This window comes from Artibeus jamaicensis, unplaced genomic scaffold, assembly GCF_021234435.1.
Source record: "Artibeus jamaicensis isolate MK-2021 breed Jamaican fruit bat unplaced genomic scaffold, CSHL_Jam_final contig_465, whole genome shotgun sequence".
Lineage (NCBI taxonomy): Eukaryota > Metazoa > Chordata > Mammalia > Chiroptera > Phyllostomidae > Artibeus > Artibeus jamaicensis.
In genome coordinates, this window is record NW_026521843.1 from 412,638 (window position 1) to 425,206 (window position 12,569).

The following is a 12,569-nucleotide window of genomic DNA, read 5'->3' on the forward strand; positions in this document are numbered from 1 at the left end:
GGCGGACGATGGCCGGCGGGGACTGTGCCTCGCCCCCACCGTGGTGGGACAGTCCAGGGCTGCTCGGCAGCGCCCCTTCCCAGGCCGCACCCCCAGGCCCCTCCGGTACTTGAACGACAGTCTGGGATGAGCCAGGGCTGCGGACTGACCCGCCTGAGGGGCAGTGAGAAGTGGGATCCCAGGACCTCAGAGGGGGCCACAGGGAATCGAAAGGGGCCAGGAGGAGGGCCGTGGGGGCAGAGAGGCAGGACCCCGAGGAAGGGTATCAGCTGTTGGCCCACACGGGGACAAAATTCTTCTGCAGTGAGGAACCCAGCGCTGGAGGGGATGCGGGTGCTGCAGGGCCCTGGGGGCGGTGGGAGGGGGCCTGAGCACCCCTCCTGCTGCCATGCCGCTGGCCCGCACTGAGGTTACAGGGAACCTGAGTCACAGGAGGTCTCGGAGCAGCATTTTCGGGAGCCTGACCTTCGATCCAGACACCCACCATGCCACCAGGCCCGACTGAGCACACCCTGCCGCCTGTGCTCGCGAGTCCGGTCCGTCCCACGGTCCTGATTCAGTCTCATGGGCTGGGTGGGCAGGGGGACGTGGAAGCAAAGGGGTGAAGCAGTGGCTGAGTGGCCTTAGTGACTGTGGGGCCAAGTTCCCAATGTCCACCCATCAACTTTTAATGAATCAGTAACAGCCCTGAGAGCAGAGACCGGGGGAAAAGCTGGACACAGGTGTTTGAGTGAGCGGAGTTTATAAAGGGACTGTGTCCCGGCGAGCAGACCGGGCCTGGGGGGGGTCATACCAACGTGACCCCCACCCCACCCCCTACTTCCCTGGGGTGCACCCCACTGGGCTGTCTCCTGCCCAAACCTCCCGCCCATTTCCACCTGGACCTGGGTCCCCTCCCCCTCCGTCCGCTTGTGGGCTGGGCTCTGGGCCCTCCGTGCCTCTGCCTGGCACGCAGACTGGATGGCCTCTGCCAGCTCTCCAGAGACCCCGGAAGGCAGGAACCAGCGCTTTCTGGAAAACGGCCCACCCTCGACTGCTCCACCAGGGTGTCAGGGTGTGTGGAGGGCCGCTACACTCCCGCTTGGAAGTATCTTTCTTTTTAAAAAGCAATTTAAGGTCTGACCGCAGGGCACAGTGCCCCGAGCTCCAGCTTCAGGCCAGATGCAAAAGCGGGTGCAGGGTCCCAGCTGTTCCCACTGACTCACTCAAGAATTACACTGTCTGCATCCATGAAACCTCACTCCGTGTCCGCTGCCCTGCTAGACGAGGCCGACTCTCCGGCCCAGGGGCTGGTTCCCCGCTGAGGACGCCGCCCGGGAACCCGAAGGCCGGGTGGCTGGGAGCGGGGTCCGCGCCTGCACTTCGTCTGAAAAGTAGGCGCGCCGACCGCCCACTTCCTGAGTAGTTCGCTCAAATTTTTACAACTTCTGCAGGTCCTGCGGCCGGGCCAAAAGCGCTCGTTCAGCCAAGAGAAGTGGAAACTATTTTTGGCATCCAGAAAGGCAGCCCCAGGGCGCGGATTGCAGCGGCGCCGAAAGCGCTCGCCTGCATTAACTTGGAGCGCATTCCAGGTCCAAGTCCTTCCGTACATCTCGGGGCCCCGGGCACCCGCGTTCGGGCACGCGATCCGGCCTCTGAGGTACGCAGGGTCCCGGGCCCACGGAGAGGGGCGATCGTAACTTTGCGCGGACGGCGGCGCCCTGGGTCCCCGAAGTTTGGCCCGCCCGTGATCGAGGCGCCGGGCTGGAGAGTAGCGGGTGACCCGCTCGGCGGAAAACTCGCTGGGACCCCGGCTGCCCAAACCCCAAAGACCAGCCCCGTGGCCCCTCCTGGTGCCTCCACCGCCAGGCGCGATCCGGGCTCAGGGAGAGGCCGAGAAACCACCCGCCCCGCGGGGCCGGGACACCGGGAACAAGGGGTCTGGGCACAGCGGGCGGATGCGGGAACAGGGGCGGGGGACCTCCGGGACTTAGGATCCCCAAGCGAGGTTCCGGGAGAAGGTGGAGAGGGGGGCGCAGGGCGGGAGTAGGGGGAGGAGCAGGGAGAAGAGCGGGAGACGCGAAAGAAAGGGGGGCGGAGGCGGGCAGCGAGCGGGCGGGGGACGGGCCGCCCGGAGTGGGGTTTTCCCCGGTTGCTTCCGACGACTTCCCTGGCCAGCCCGGGACTCCCGGAGGCAAACAAAGGCGGCTGCGGAGGCCGCGCTCTGCGCTCCGGTCCGCCTTCCGCGCCCCGGGTGGCGCGGACAAAGGCCCGCGGGCCCCGCCCGGCCCCCGGATTCCCTCCCCACGGCCCCCGCACTCACAGAATGGAGGTCTGCGGCGCCACGGCGGGCACGGCCTCCAGGAGCAGATGCATGCAGCGCACTGTGCTTCGGAAGCAGAGGCAGCGGCTCGGGCACCCGGCGCCCGGCCTCTGGGCCACCGCGACCAGCGACCCCCAGCCGTAGCACAGCAGCAGCGCCAGCAGGCAGGAGCGCGCGGGGCGCACGGCCATGGCCACGGCGCGCGTGGACGCTCGGACGCCCCGACCACCGCGCAGGCCCCGGCGCGTCCCCGGCCGGGTCCGGACTGCGCCCGCCCGCCCTCCGGCCCGCGGCCCACGTCCCAGCTGTGCGGGGGGCGGGGGGCGCCAGCTGTGCACATGCGCGCGGCTCCTCCCTTCCCGGCCCCCCCTCCCCAAGGGCAGGGGCGGGGCGAAGACCTCCGGCCGCCGCACCCCCTCCGGGCCGCCTAACTCCCGGGGGCCGCGGAGACAAGGGGGCCGCGGTTTCAGTCCCGGAGCTGCGCCCCGGAGCTGGGGCCTGGGCTTCCCCGTGTACGCGGCGTTTTCATTGTTTTGTGAAACATTTTCACGGCGCTCACTCGGTTCCAGGCCCCGTTCCAAGCTGCTGCTTTTTTCTCTTTCTGGCTCTCCCCGCGCGCACACCCGGAGACAGAGGCCGTGGGGCGCCCTCCGGAGACCTGAGGCCTGCGCACCGCCCACGCGCTGCCCCCAGGGCCCTGCTGGGCGCCGCGCTGGCCAGGCGGCCGCCCCACGCCCCGTGGTCCCGCAGGAGCAGGGCCTCGGCCGCCGCGGTGGCAGCTGTGTGACGTCGCAGCACCGTCCAGCAGGAGCTGCTGGACGAGGGGCGACGCTGATCGGAAATGAGCCTTTGTCCCCACCGACGTCGCCAGTCTAAGCGGGAGCGTCCCGGGCGCCCCAGCCCCAGGGGCCGCGCGTCTCCCGACCGCCTGTCCGGTTGGCTTTCCGAGTCCTCCGCGGGGCTGCGGCGCCCGGCCGCACGCTCCAGGCTTTTGCAGATAAGATCACCACTGATTAACGCTGCGGTCGGCGGCTGTCGGTTACCAAGGCGCCCTGGGGGTGGGTCCCAGCCTATCAGTTTGAGGTCTTCCGAGTGAAAACTGAGGTTTCTCGAGGGAATTCTGCCCGAAGCCTGCTCGCGCTTCTGGTCCGCTGGCCTGCCCAGGGCTCAGGCCGCCGCCACCACTGCAGGGGCGGGTTCCTGAAAACCCACATGGCCGGCCCCCCGTTTTCCCTCCTTCTTCCCTGTCTCCCCCCTGCGCACCCACTGACCCTCCACCGCCCACCCTCATCCACCGCCCCCCCCCAAACTGTAGTGACCGTCCGTCCGAAGACCCGGCTGACACACAGCCACGTGCGGGCGCCGGACCGGGCGGCCCTGGGGGCCGCTCCTCGGTGATTTGGGCCCCAAAGAATCCGCGCTGGGCGGGGAGGCTTCCTGGGGCCGAACGCGCTCCGCGCGCCTTTGTTCCCGGCTGCGCGCGCCTGCCCCCTGGAGGCCGCCCCGGGGATCGGCCGAGGGCCCGGCGCCGCCGCCGCCTCGCAGCCGACGCTCTGCCCCAGCGAATCCCGTCAACCGTCCACCGCGAGCGTCCCTCCCGGGAGCGTTCCTGCCGCGGAGGGTCGTCAGCGGGGCAGCCGCCCGCACGACGAAGCAGAGGTGGCCACTGGTCGGGCGAGGTCCCGGAGACCCACGGAGGCCGCGGGCCTGCCCCCCGCACCCCCGGCGGATAGAGCAACGGAGACGAGAGCCGGGAGTCCGAGCGACGCTCTCAGGGGCCTGCGCTCCTCGGGGAGGGAGGGCCTCGCTCGGTCGGAGGGGCGGACGGGGTCCCGTGCCCCACCCCGTGCACGTGGGCGGGGACCCCCAGGCCTTCGCGGGGCGGCTGGCCCGCTGCGGGGTCGCCCCGGCTGCAGGGGGCGCACCAGGACCGGCGCACCTCCGCGCCTCCGGCACAGCCCCCGGACCAGGGGGTGGTCGCCGCCCTCCCCGGGGCTGAGCGGTCGGCGTTCGGGCTGCGGAGCTTCCGCTGCTCCGCCCGCGCCCTCGGCCCGAGAGCCCCTCACCCCTCAGGCTCCGCGTCACCGGTGCCGCTGTCCCCGGAAGCTGGTCGGTGCCTCCGGCTGCCTCTTCGCAGTGTCTGATGGCACCTGTCCACCTGTCTGTCTCCTTGCTCGACCGAACCCCCTGTAAGGACTGAGACAGAAAAGAACATGGGCCCCGGGACACAGCCAGACGGGGCGGCAGCCTCACCAAATCTGGCGCCCTGGTCCCTCACCCGACCCTGCCCTGCCTCTGGGCCTCAGTTTCCCCACCTGCACCAGGAGGGGGCAGCTCCCACTCGCCTGCTGTCACCAATCTAGTGCCCGTTTCTCTGCCTCTGAGGTCTACGGTCAGGAACGCGCTTCTGTTGGATGGTAAAAAACCCCAGCTGGGCAGTTCCATGCCCCAAGCCTCCCCCCCCCACCCCCGCCCGTGTCCCAGTCAGCCCCCCAATCGGCTGCGACACTGTGTTGCCCGAGTGTGTTGTGAGGGAGCCTTGCCTGCAGTCCAGAGTCAAGGTGGATGGAAACTTGCCTACTGTTGCAAAAGGCCTGTGGGCATTTTGAGACTGGTCTTCTCAGAACTTTGGGTACTCTGCTCGTGCACTTTCCACATGTGATGTCACTGTCACCTCTCGAAATGTGAGGCAAGTGGTCGCTGCATGGAGGAGAAAGTGCCCATCTTTTCTCTGGACATTGGTGTCTCTGCCTTCACCAGCTCGGGCCCCCATGACGGAGCACCCCAGGGCGGGTGAAGCCTCGGACGTGTCTTGGGGCCCTGGAGGCTCGAAGTCCAGGACCAATGCGCCAGCTGGTCTGGTGTCCAGTGAGGGCAGCTTCCCCACGAGCAGACGCGTGTCCTTCCGGGCGGATGTGGGGCCGGAGGGAGGGAGCCTGTGTTCCCTGCGTCAGTGATAAGGGCACTAATCCCTTCCTGGGGCCTCCCCCTCATCCCCTCCCCGAAGCCGTCCCGTTGGGGGCTGGAGTTCACGCTACCCCTCAGTGCCGTCCAGGGGGAGATGTAGCACACTCCCATGCACACTCGGGGAGCGTGCAGGCCAGCGGCGTTACCAAGGGTGGCTGGCCAGGCACTGCCACTTCCATGTCTCTCGGACTGGATGTCACGCTGGGGGTGGCGTCACGTGGGGCCTTTGCAAGCTTCCCTCGCTGAGGCCCAGGTTTCCGGGCCACCTTCGTGCTGATCAGTGCGTTCGAAGAACATTACACGGAAGAACGAGGTGGGAAAGGGTGCAGCACGGGCTTCGATGGGCACGAGCGTGAATGGGCGTGGCGTGGTGAGGAAGGAGCTTTCTCCACCGACCCAGCAGGAGGACGCCCCTTGCAGAGGCATCCGCCGACGGCTCGGTCCCTCCTGTCAGGCCCACCGGAACCCCCGCCCCCGTCGGAGGCCCTGCGTGCTGGAAAAGCGTGTTTTCAGAGAAGTGAACTGGTACACGTTGGAATTTAATAGAGGGTAAAAAGCCAAAATTTGGATATGATAAACCTTCCCCTAAATAAGACCTAAACAAAGTTTCTGAATCCGTGTGTGTTCGGCATCTAGCAGCCGCGATTTCTGTGATTAGACCGAATCTCGAATTTTGTGCCGGAAACGTCAGCTACGAGTCACACAACGTCTGAGGAGCGCGTCTGTTTTAAAACGTGGTGAAGCTGCCGACTGTGACGCGCATTGGCGTTTGCTCACTTCCCTTTTAACACCTTTTCTCAGGGGGACCGGTTATGTTTTAGCAACTACAGTTCAAAAAAAACCACAACAACCCAATAACCCCTGATTTACAAAGGAAATGCTGCACCTTCTGCTTTTAGACATTTTAACTGGAAAGGTTGAGAATCACACCCATCGCTCCTATTAAGGTAGGTCGGCGGCAGCTGCAGGTGGTCACGGGCCCAGGCCCCGCCGCTCGGCCCCGGCTCACTTTCCTCCCTCCTGCCCTCCTGACTGAGCGCAGGTCGGTGAGGCCTGGACCCTCCCCGCCGGGTCCCCGACTCATTGCCCAGGTGTCCCTGAGCTTGCGTGACCCAAGCTGGTGATGCACCTCAGCTTCTTCCTCACAGGCCCCAGCCCAGAGTCTAGGAGGACAGGGGGAGGTCCCCTCCGCTACCGCAGCCACAGCCTCACTGACCTGCGTCCCCTGGTCCCAGGGAACACCTCCCCTGGGTCCTCAGAGAAGACCGTGCTTCGCCTCCCTGACCCCCTCCTGGGCCAGGTGGACACCAGGTGCGCAGCCCAGCTCCTCGGGGAGGCTGTTCCGGCAGGGGAGGCAGGGACAGTGCCCCGCAGGGGCAGCCGGCTGTGCCTGCTGCGCCTGCATTCATCAGGGCGGGATTCGGTCTTCGTTTATTTTGCCTTTCCGTTCTGTGCAGAGACCGTGCCCTACACTTCAGTGACCGGGGGCTTTTTCGGGTGTCATGTGACTGAGACGTAAAGACAAGGAGTGAGAGTGTGTCTCGGGCAGGTTTGGGATGGCTGGAGCCCCGGCCCCGCCCGGCGGGGCTGTGCTGAGGGGCCGGGGGAGGCCTCGCTGCTCGCGGGCCCTTCCTGCTCCTGCGTCTGCTGGGGCTGTGACAGCCTTGGGGGGGGCGGCCGTGCGGAGAGGCAGGCGTTTTTGTTTGGTGGGCTGCACAGGCGCTCTGCCCGCTGGGACCCCCAGAGTCCCCGGAGGCTCCCTGGGAGGCGGGTGGGGCCATGGGGAGGGACACTGTCCTTCCACTGGCGGGGGACGGCAGGGGGGCGCCGGGGGGAGCCACCAGGAGCTGGTGGCAGCCTTTGCCATACAGCATGGCCCTGCCCCCCCGACCTCTGTGGGGACACCACGACGTGAACCATGGGCATTTCCGGGGCCAGGCCCCCTCCTGAGACTGGGGTGAGGGACACGACACAGGCTCCCCTCTGGGTCCCTGACGGAGGGAAGGTGGGGGAGGGCGCCAAGGGCACGTCCCCTCGCTGTGTTCTTCGCCTCCACCTGCTCCCACCCTCACCTGAACCTGGAGACGTCTGCTTTCTAACTGGGCTTCGCAGTTAGTTCCTCCTCTGCCTTCTTTTCTGCGGAGACGCTCCACTGCCTTGGAGCCAATGGCTGTCCCCAGCTGTACCGGCTTTGCAGCTCACCAGGGACCCGGGCACCAGGACAGATGCCGTGGTCCCCCTGCACACGCGCATGCGCACACACACACACACATACACATACACACGAGTCGGGGGTCACGTGTGGTGGTCGGCAATCACCGGCGGGCTTTTCTAGTCCTGTCCCCTGCACGGGTCGGCCATTGTTCTGCAGGCCGTCACTGACAGGTGTTTGTGAACACCACCCAGGCACACCACAGAGTCACACCACGAAGCTCAAGTACACGTGTCACCGGGGGCTTCACGGTCCCTCCATCGTGGGGCCTCTGGGTTATGTTTCGATATCACTGTACATTCAGTCCTGTTTTGGTATTTCGGATAGACTTCTGGGATCACAGGGTTAAAGCTGAAATCATGTAATAGTTTTGACATTTTGGCTGCGTTGCATTGTGAGATGTTGACACGGAGTCTCAGCCACATTGCGCCTGGGGGACAGTGCGCCCTGTGATAATCGAGTCGGCACGTCTGAGTCTGGACGCCGGCCGCCGCCGGGCCGGCACCCGCTCTGCCGCGTTTGTCCCTGAGGCGAGGCTTCGCGCCTGCCCCCTGGAGCCGAGGCGGGAGCCCAGGGGTCCCCCCCCGCCCCCCGCCCCCCCGCCGTGAGCCTTGCTCAGGCTGAGTGGGCACTTGCAGGGGCCCAGGTGGCCTGGCCGGGGAGCGGAGCGGGGCCCCTGGGAGTGCGTTTGGGACTTAACAGAGGTCATGGGGCCTCTCCCTCAGGTTTTGTATTTGGGGTGTCACCTCTCTGTATTGGAGCTTTCCCGGACTTTTACCAACGTAAATGACGAGGTGGCATGAACCCAGCTGACACTGGGACGGCCGGACAGGTCCCCAACGTCCTGGGAGAGAGGAAGGCGAGGGAGCCGCTCAGGACGAAGGAGCAGGGACCAGGGACGTGCGTGACGACCACACAGCAGCCTGGGATCCTTGATGAGCCAGGTCGGGGAGACTTGTGCCGACACTCTCAGGCCACCCGGCACGGCAGGTGTGGGTCACAGCGCGGCGTCACTCCTGCATGGAGGGTTGTGGCTGCTCAGCTGAGTGTCCCTGATCCGGGGAGGGACCTGCGGGTCCACTGGACGCGTCCCCACGGGCCAGGCAGGGGCCCCTCCCAGACAAGCGAGGGGCAGCGGAGCCACGCAGCTCTGCTCAGCAGCCTGGGGTGCAGCCCTGACCCCTCCCCTGTCCCCGGGACCCGGGCCAGGCAGCCCTGCCGGCCGGTACGCGAGGGACGACGGGGACCCCGGTGACACACCCGCCGCGCTACAAATGTGGCAACACCGTTTTATTTAGAGTAAGATGTGTTAACATCCAGCATGACAAAATTTGTACAAAGTTCACAATTTAAAAATGAAGTATCACTGCAACTGTGATCCAACACATTTATAGCAAAATTAAAGTGTGAACAAACCCATGCCGTGTCGTACAAAAATAAATCAAACTTCAGTTCCACAGAGAGCACAATAAATATTTATACAAAATTCTGTCTTAATAAATGATTGCTTAAATTAACTTAGAAATGAATATGAACAATAAGTTATAATAAATAAACTCTGATGACTCACAAGAATTCCATATGAAAGGTCAGCATTCTAGCAGGAGACACTTTGGGGACCCTATGTGACAGTCACAGAGAACTTCGATTGGGTGTCATCACCAACTTAGATGAGCAGCAGGATTGTGCTTCAGACCCCTTTCCATTGTACACAGGTGAGAACGAGAAGAATCCAAACCGAGACTACCTATACTCTACGGAAGCATCACTATATCGGCAAAGAAGCTGCGGACACGACGGGGGTGCATACGCCGGGACGGACGGCGGCCGGGCCGGCCCAGGGGTGGCGGCAGGTGCCGGGCACCTGGCCTCAGCTCTCGAAGGCAATTCTGAGCGTGGCGGCTGCAACTACTCGCTAGCAGACAGCGGGCGCCCCCAGGGCCGGCCGCGGGGCCCCGGGGGGGACATCGTCTTTCCCAGCTCGGGTCGGGTCCTTGCGGAGAACGGAGCGTTTGTACAGGGAGCCGTATAAAGTGCCGCGGGGGTGTACGTACATCTATACACGTGCGTGCCGAGGTGGAGCACGGGTCCGAGTGTCCGCCGCGCGTCTCCGGGTCCGCCGGGAGGGCCCCGCCCCGGCTCCGGCCAGCGCCGCGCGGCTCTGGCGCAGGAATTGCACGGTCCGCACGGGTACGCAGGACAAGGTGAGTGCAAATAGTCGACTGGCACGTTGTGGGGACAATGACCCTGTAAGTCCTGTTCTGCTAAAAATATTTTTTTTATTTTTACAAAACCCATCTTTTTTCATAACAAAATTTTAAAGTACTTTTGTACTTCCTGCGTAACATCAAGACATGGAAGGAAGCGATGCTACAACGTGTGGAGAGTCAACACCAGAGAACACGGCACGTCCTAGGGACTATCGGGAGGGCGGGGCGCAGCCGCGGCGGCGGGCGTGGCGCACAGCGAGTGCCGAGTCACGTAAAACGGTCCGTCTCCACGGGGCGGGCAGGTCTAGGGTGGTCTCGAGTAAAGAAAAGTGCTGAAGTACGCTAATTACTCTTAAAATCTGATTGCATTCGTTTCAGAACAGCACAGGACAACTCTACAAGGCTGTGCAGACGCTCTAGGGTCCACCGGTCTCCAGCGACAGGGGCAGAGGTGGCGGCGGCGGGGGAGTTCTGAGTGGGGCCCACCGCGCCTCAGGCCCAGGCGGGGGCGGGCGACGCCGCAGGGAGCAGCTCTGCCGCTGGATCCAGCTGGAAATCCAGTCCAGTGACTCGCAGGCTGGCAAACCGCTTCCCTCTGGGCCCCGAGTGTGAACCGGCAATGACAACAGCTGTACAGCTGTTCAGGCGGCCGGGGGAGCAAACACCCAAATGACTGGAGCTCGAGTGAAAGCGCACGGGCTCTGCTGGACAAGCCGTGTCGCAATGAGGGACAGTCCGGGGGCCAGGACACTCTCGGGGAGGTCAGAGAAGGCTGCTGCAGGGTGTACTGAACACGGAAAAGGAAATCTTCGCGGCGTCCGCCTCTCCCGAGCCCCCGTCTCACTGGCGTTCCCAGGGCCACGCCGCGCACGGCGCAGGAGCTAATTTAAAAGAGCTGTGAGAGCTGCTTTGAATCTTCTGCCAAGTTTCCATGGCTTGATGTTGTCTTACAATAAATTACTTATTTCTTACAGTTAATCCATATGCCATTTCCTTGGAATGCAAAAAACCTCATTTATTGCCCCCACCATCCACCATCCTCCTAAAACAGACAAACAAAAAAATCACATAATATTTCCAAGCATTGTTCAAAAATAAAGCATTTTTGCAACCAATTCTTGCTATGAAACAATATGCACACAAAATGTATTTCTTAAATTCCATAAAATCCTCCAACATGAGGCGGAACGATAATGTCTACACGTGGCTGGGGCCACCTCGGGGTCATTCAAAGCTGTTTGTCCATTTCAGTTCCAAATACTAAACATTTATCACTAAAGCATCGGAAAGAATTTACACTCTACTGACTTTGACCGGCTCCCCTCTTCAGGAATATGGACCCCAGTGTGCACACCGCAGCGCTGTAAACAGTACGTGGGACGTCGCACTATGTCAGCTCGTATGAAACGTACAAAATGTGAATGTATTCAAAAACTATTCTGCAGGTGCTATCTTCAAAGCAAGACATAAAATCACTGTGAAGTCTTGGGAGCACGACACTGTTCCAACAGAAACAGAGACAGGACAGTCTCTGGGAGGCCACAGCAGCGAGACACAGAGGCGTCCTGTTTAAGAGGCTCCGTCACTACGGTCACTACAGCAGCTGTTCAGACCTGAATTCCTCTCACAGCCTGCTTTATATTTTCCAGTAGGGCTTTATTTTCTGGGCTCTGATAACGATCTTGATTTGTATACATGTCCGTCAAAGTAGTCACGTATGCATCAAAATTTTGTTCATTGATTGGGTCCTACGAGATATTAAATAGTAGTTCATACACAACTTGTACTTTCTCAACAGCGTATTCACATCAGCACAACACGGCACCGCCTGCAAAGGCCTCCTCAGAGCGACCTCCACCTACGGGGCCCCTGACAGCCCGCCGGCCGGGGAGGTGGCCGTGGGCACGGTGGCCCTGCGCAGCGCCCCGTGTGGGCCCCGCCGCCGGCGGCTCAGTCACTTACCATGTGCGGCAGCTGGATGTTGGCCAGGCTGTGGATGAGGGACTGGCTCAGGTTGGCCAGCTCGTGCAGGAGGGACTCATTCTGCTGCTCGATCACCTTGTTCTCCTCCTCGATGGTCTTCAGGTTGGTCTCCATCGTGGTGATCTGCAACACAGGCAGACGTGGGTGGCTGACCCTGGGCACGCGGGCACGCGGGCTCTGGCCTGGGGCGGCCGTCTGGCGATGCAAACAAGAACCTTTGTGCTTAAATGAGAACGTTTCAGAGTTAGGGCCTTGTCACTTGAAGGGTTTGGCGGTCCTGCTTTTGATCCCTTCCCCTCAGAAACGGGGTGTCACGGGGGACAGAGCCGCCGGCCTTTCTGAGTGGGGTCGCGAGCCGGGGTGGGCAGGCTCCCACGCTCAGTTTCCTGAAAGTCCTCCGTCCTGGGAATGGACCACCCAGGACAGCTGCTTCCTCTGGGCTCCTGCTTCCTCTGCGGATTTCACGGGCAGTAGCGCAGTACCGACTCTGCTCCTTTTTCAGCCGACTCTAATTCTGCCCTGGATGAGCCCTCCGGTACCAGAGTGTCTGAGGCCTGTCCCTTGGCCCTGCGGCAGGCACTGGTCTTGGTGCACCCCATCAGATTGAGGCCCCGCTCCTCCCTGGCCGGCTCCCGCCTCCTCTGAAGCCCCAGCGTGAGCTGCGGGGTGGTGCCCCGCCACACAGACGGCCAGCACTCCCGCGCAGGACCAGCCACCCACGGGCTGAAAGATGGGCTTGTGGGGGTGGAGGAGGGTGGCCCAGCAAAGGTCACAGAACACCGGGCTCAGGTAAGCCATCCTCCTCTGGGCCACATGCCTAGCAGGCCACGCCCACGGGCCACACCCTCGCCCCCAGACTGCCTACAGACCACCTGCTGCTTCGCACACACCCACA

The 12,569-nt window shown here is 63.0% G+C and overlaps 2 protein-coding genes and 1 long non-coding RNA gene across 4 annotated transcripts in view; 1 reads left to right on the forward strand and 2 right to left on the reverse strand.

The window, feature by feature from the left end:
- Window positions 1–2,617, reverse strand: part of PXDN (peroxidasin) — a 51,900-nt gene extending 49,283 nt beyond the window's left edge. The window contains exon 1 of one of the 2 annotated variants that reach the window (XM_037151733.2): window positions 2,303–2,617. In XM_037151733.2, the coding sequence (XP_037007628.2) occupies window positions 2,303–2,493 (191 nt within the window). In that variant the 5' untranslated portion in view covers window positions 2,494–2,617. The remainder of the gene's footprint in view (window positions 1–2,302) is intronic. The other variant, XM_037151732.2, reaches the window with a different exon arrangement.
- LOC128627686 (uncharacterized) lies at window positions 1,294–10,664 on the forward strand. The gene is made up of 4 exons (XR_008391966.1): window positions 1,294–1,639; window positions 9,197–9,685; window positions 9,805–9,970; window positions 10,070–10,664. It is a non-coding gene; the product is annotated as an uncharacterized LOC128627686 (long non-coding RNA).
- Window positions 10,665–11,298: 634 nt separating this feature from the next.
- MYT1L (myelin transcription factor 1 like) overlaps window positions 11,299–12,569 on the reverse strand; it is a 106,126-nt gene continuing 104,855 nt past the window's right edge. Inside the window, exons 20-21 of the mRNA XM_053666884.1 lie at window positions 11,654–11,797; window positions 11,299–11,439 (exon numbers count right to left, since the gene is read on the reverse strand). Coding sequence (XP_053522859.1) covers window positions 11,299–11,439; window positions 11,654–11,797 — 285 coding nt within the window. The remainder of the gene's footprint in view (window positions 11,440–11,653; window positions 11,798–12,569) is intronic.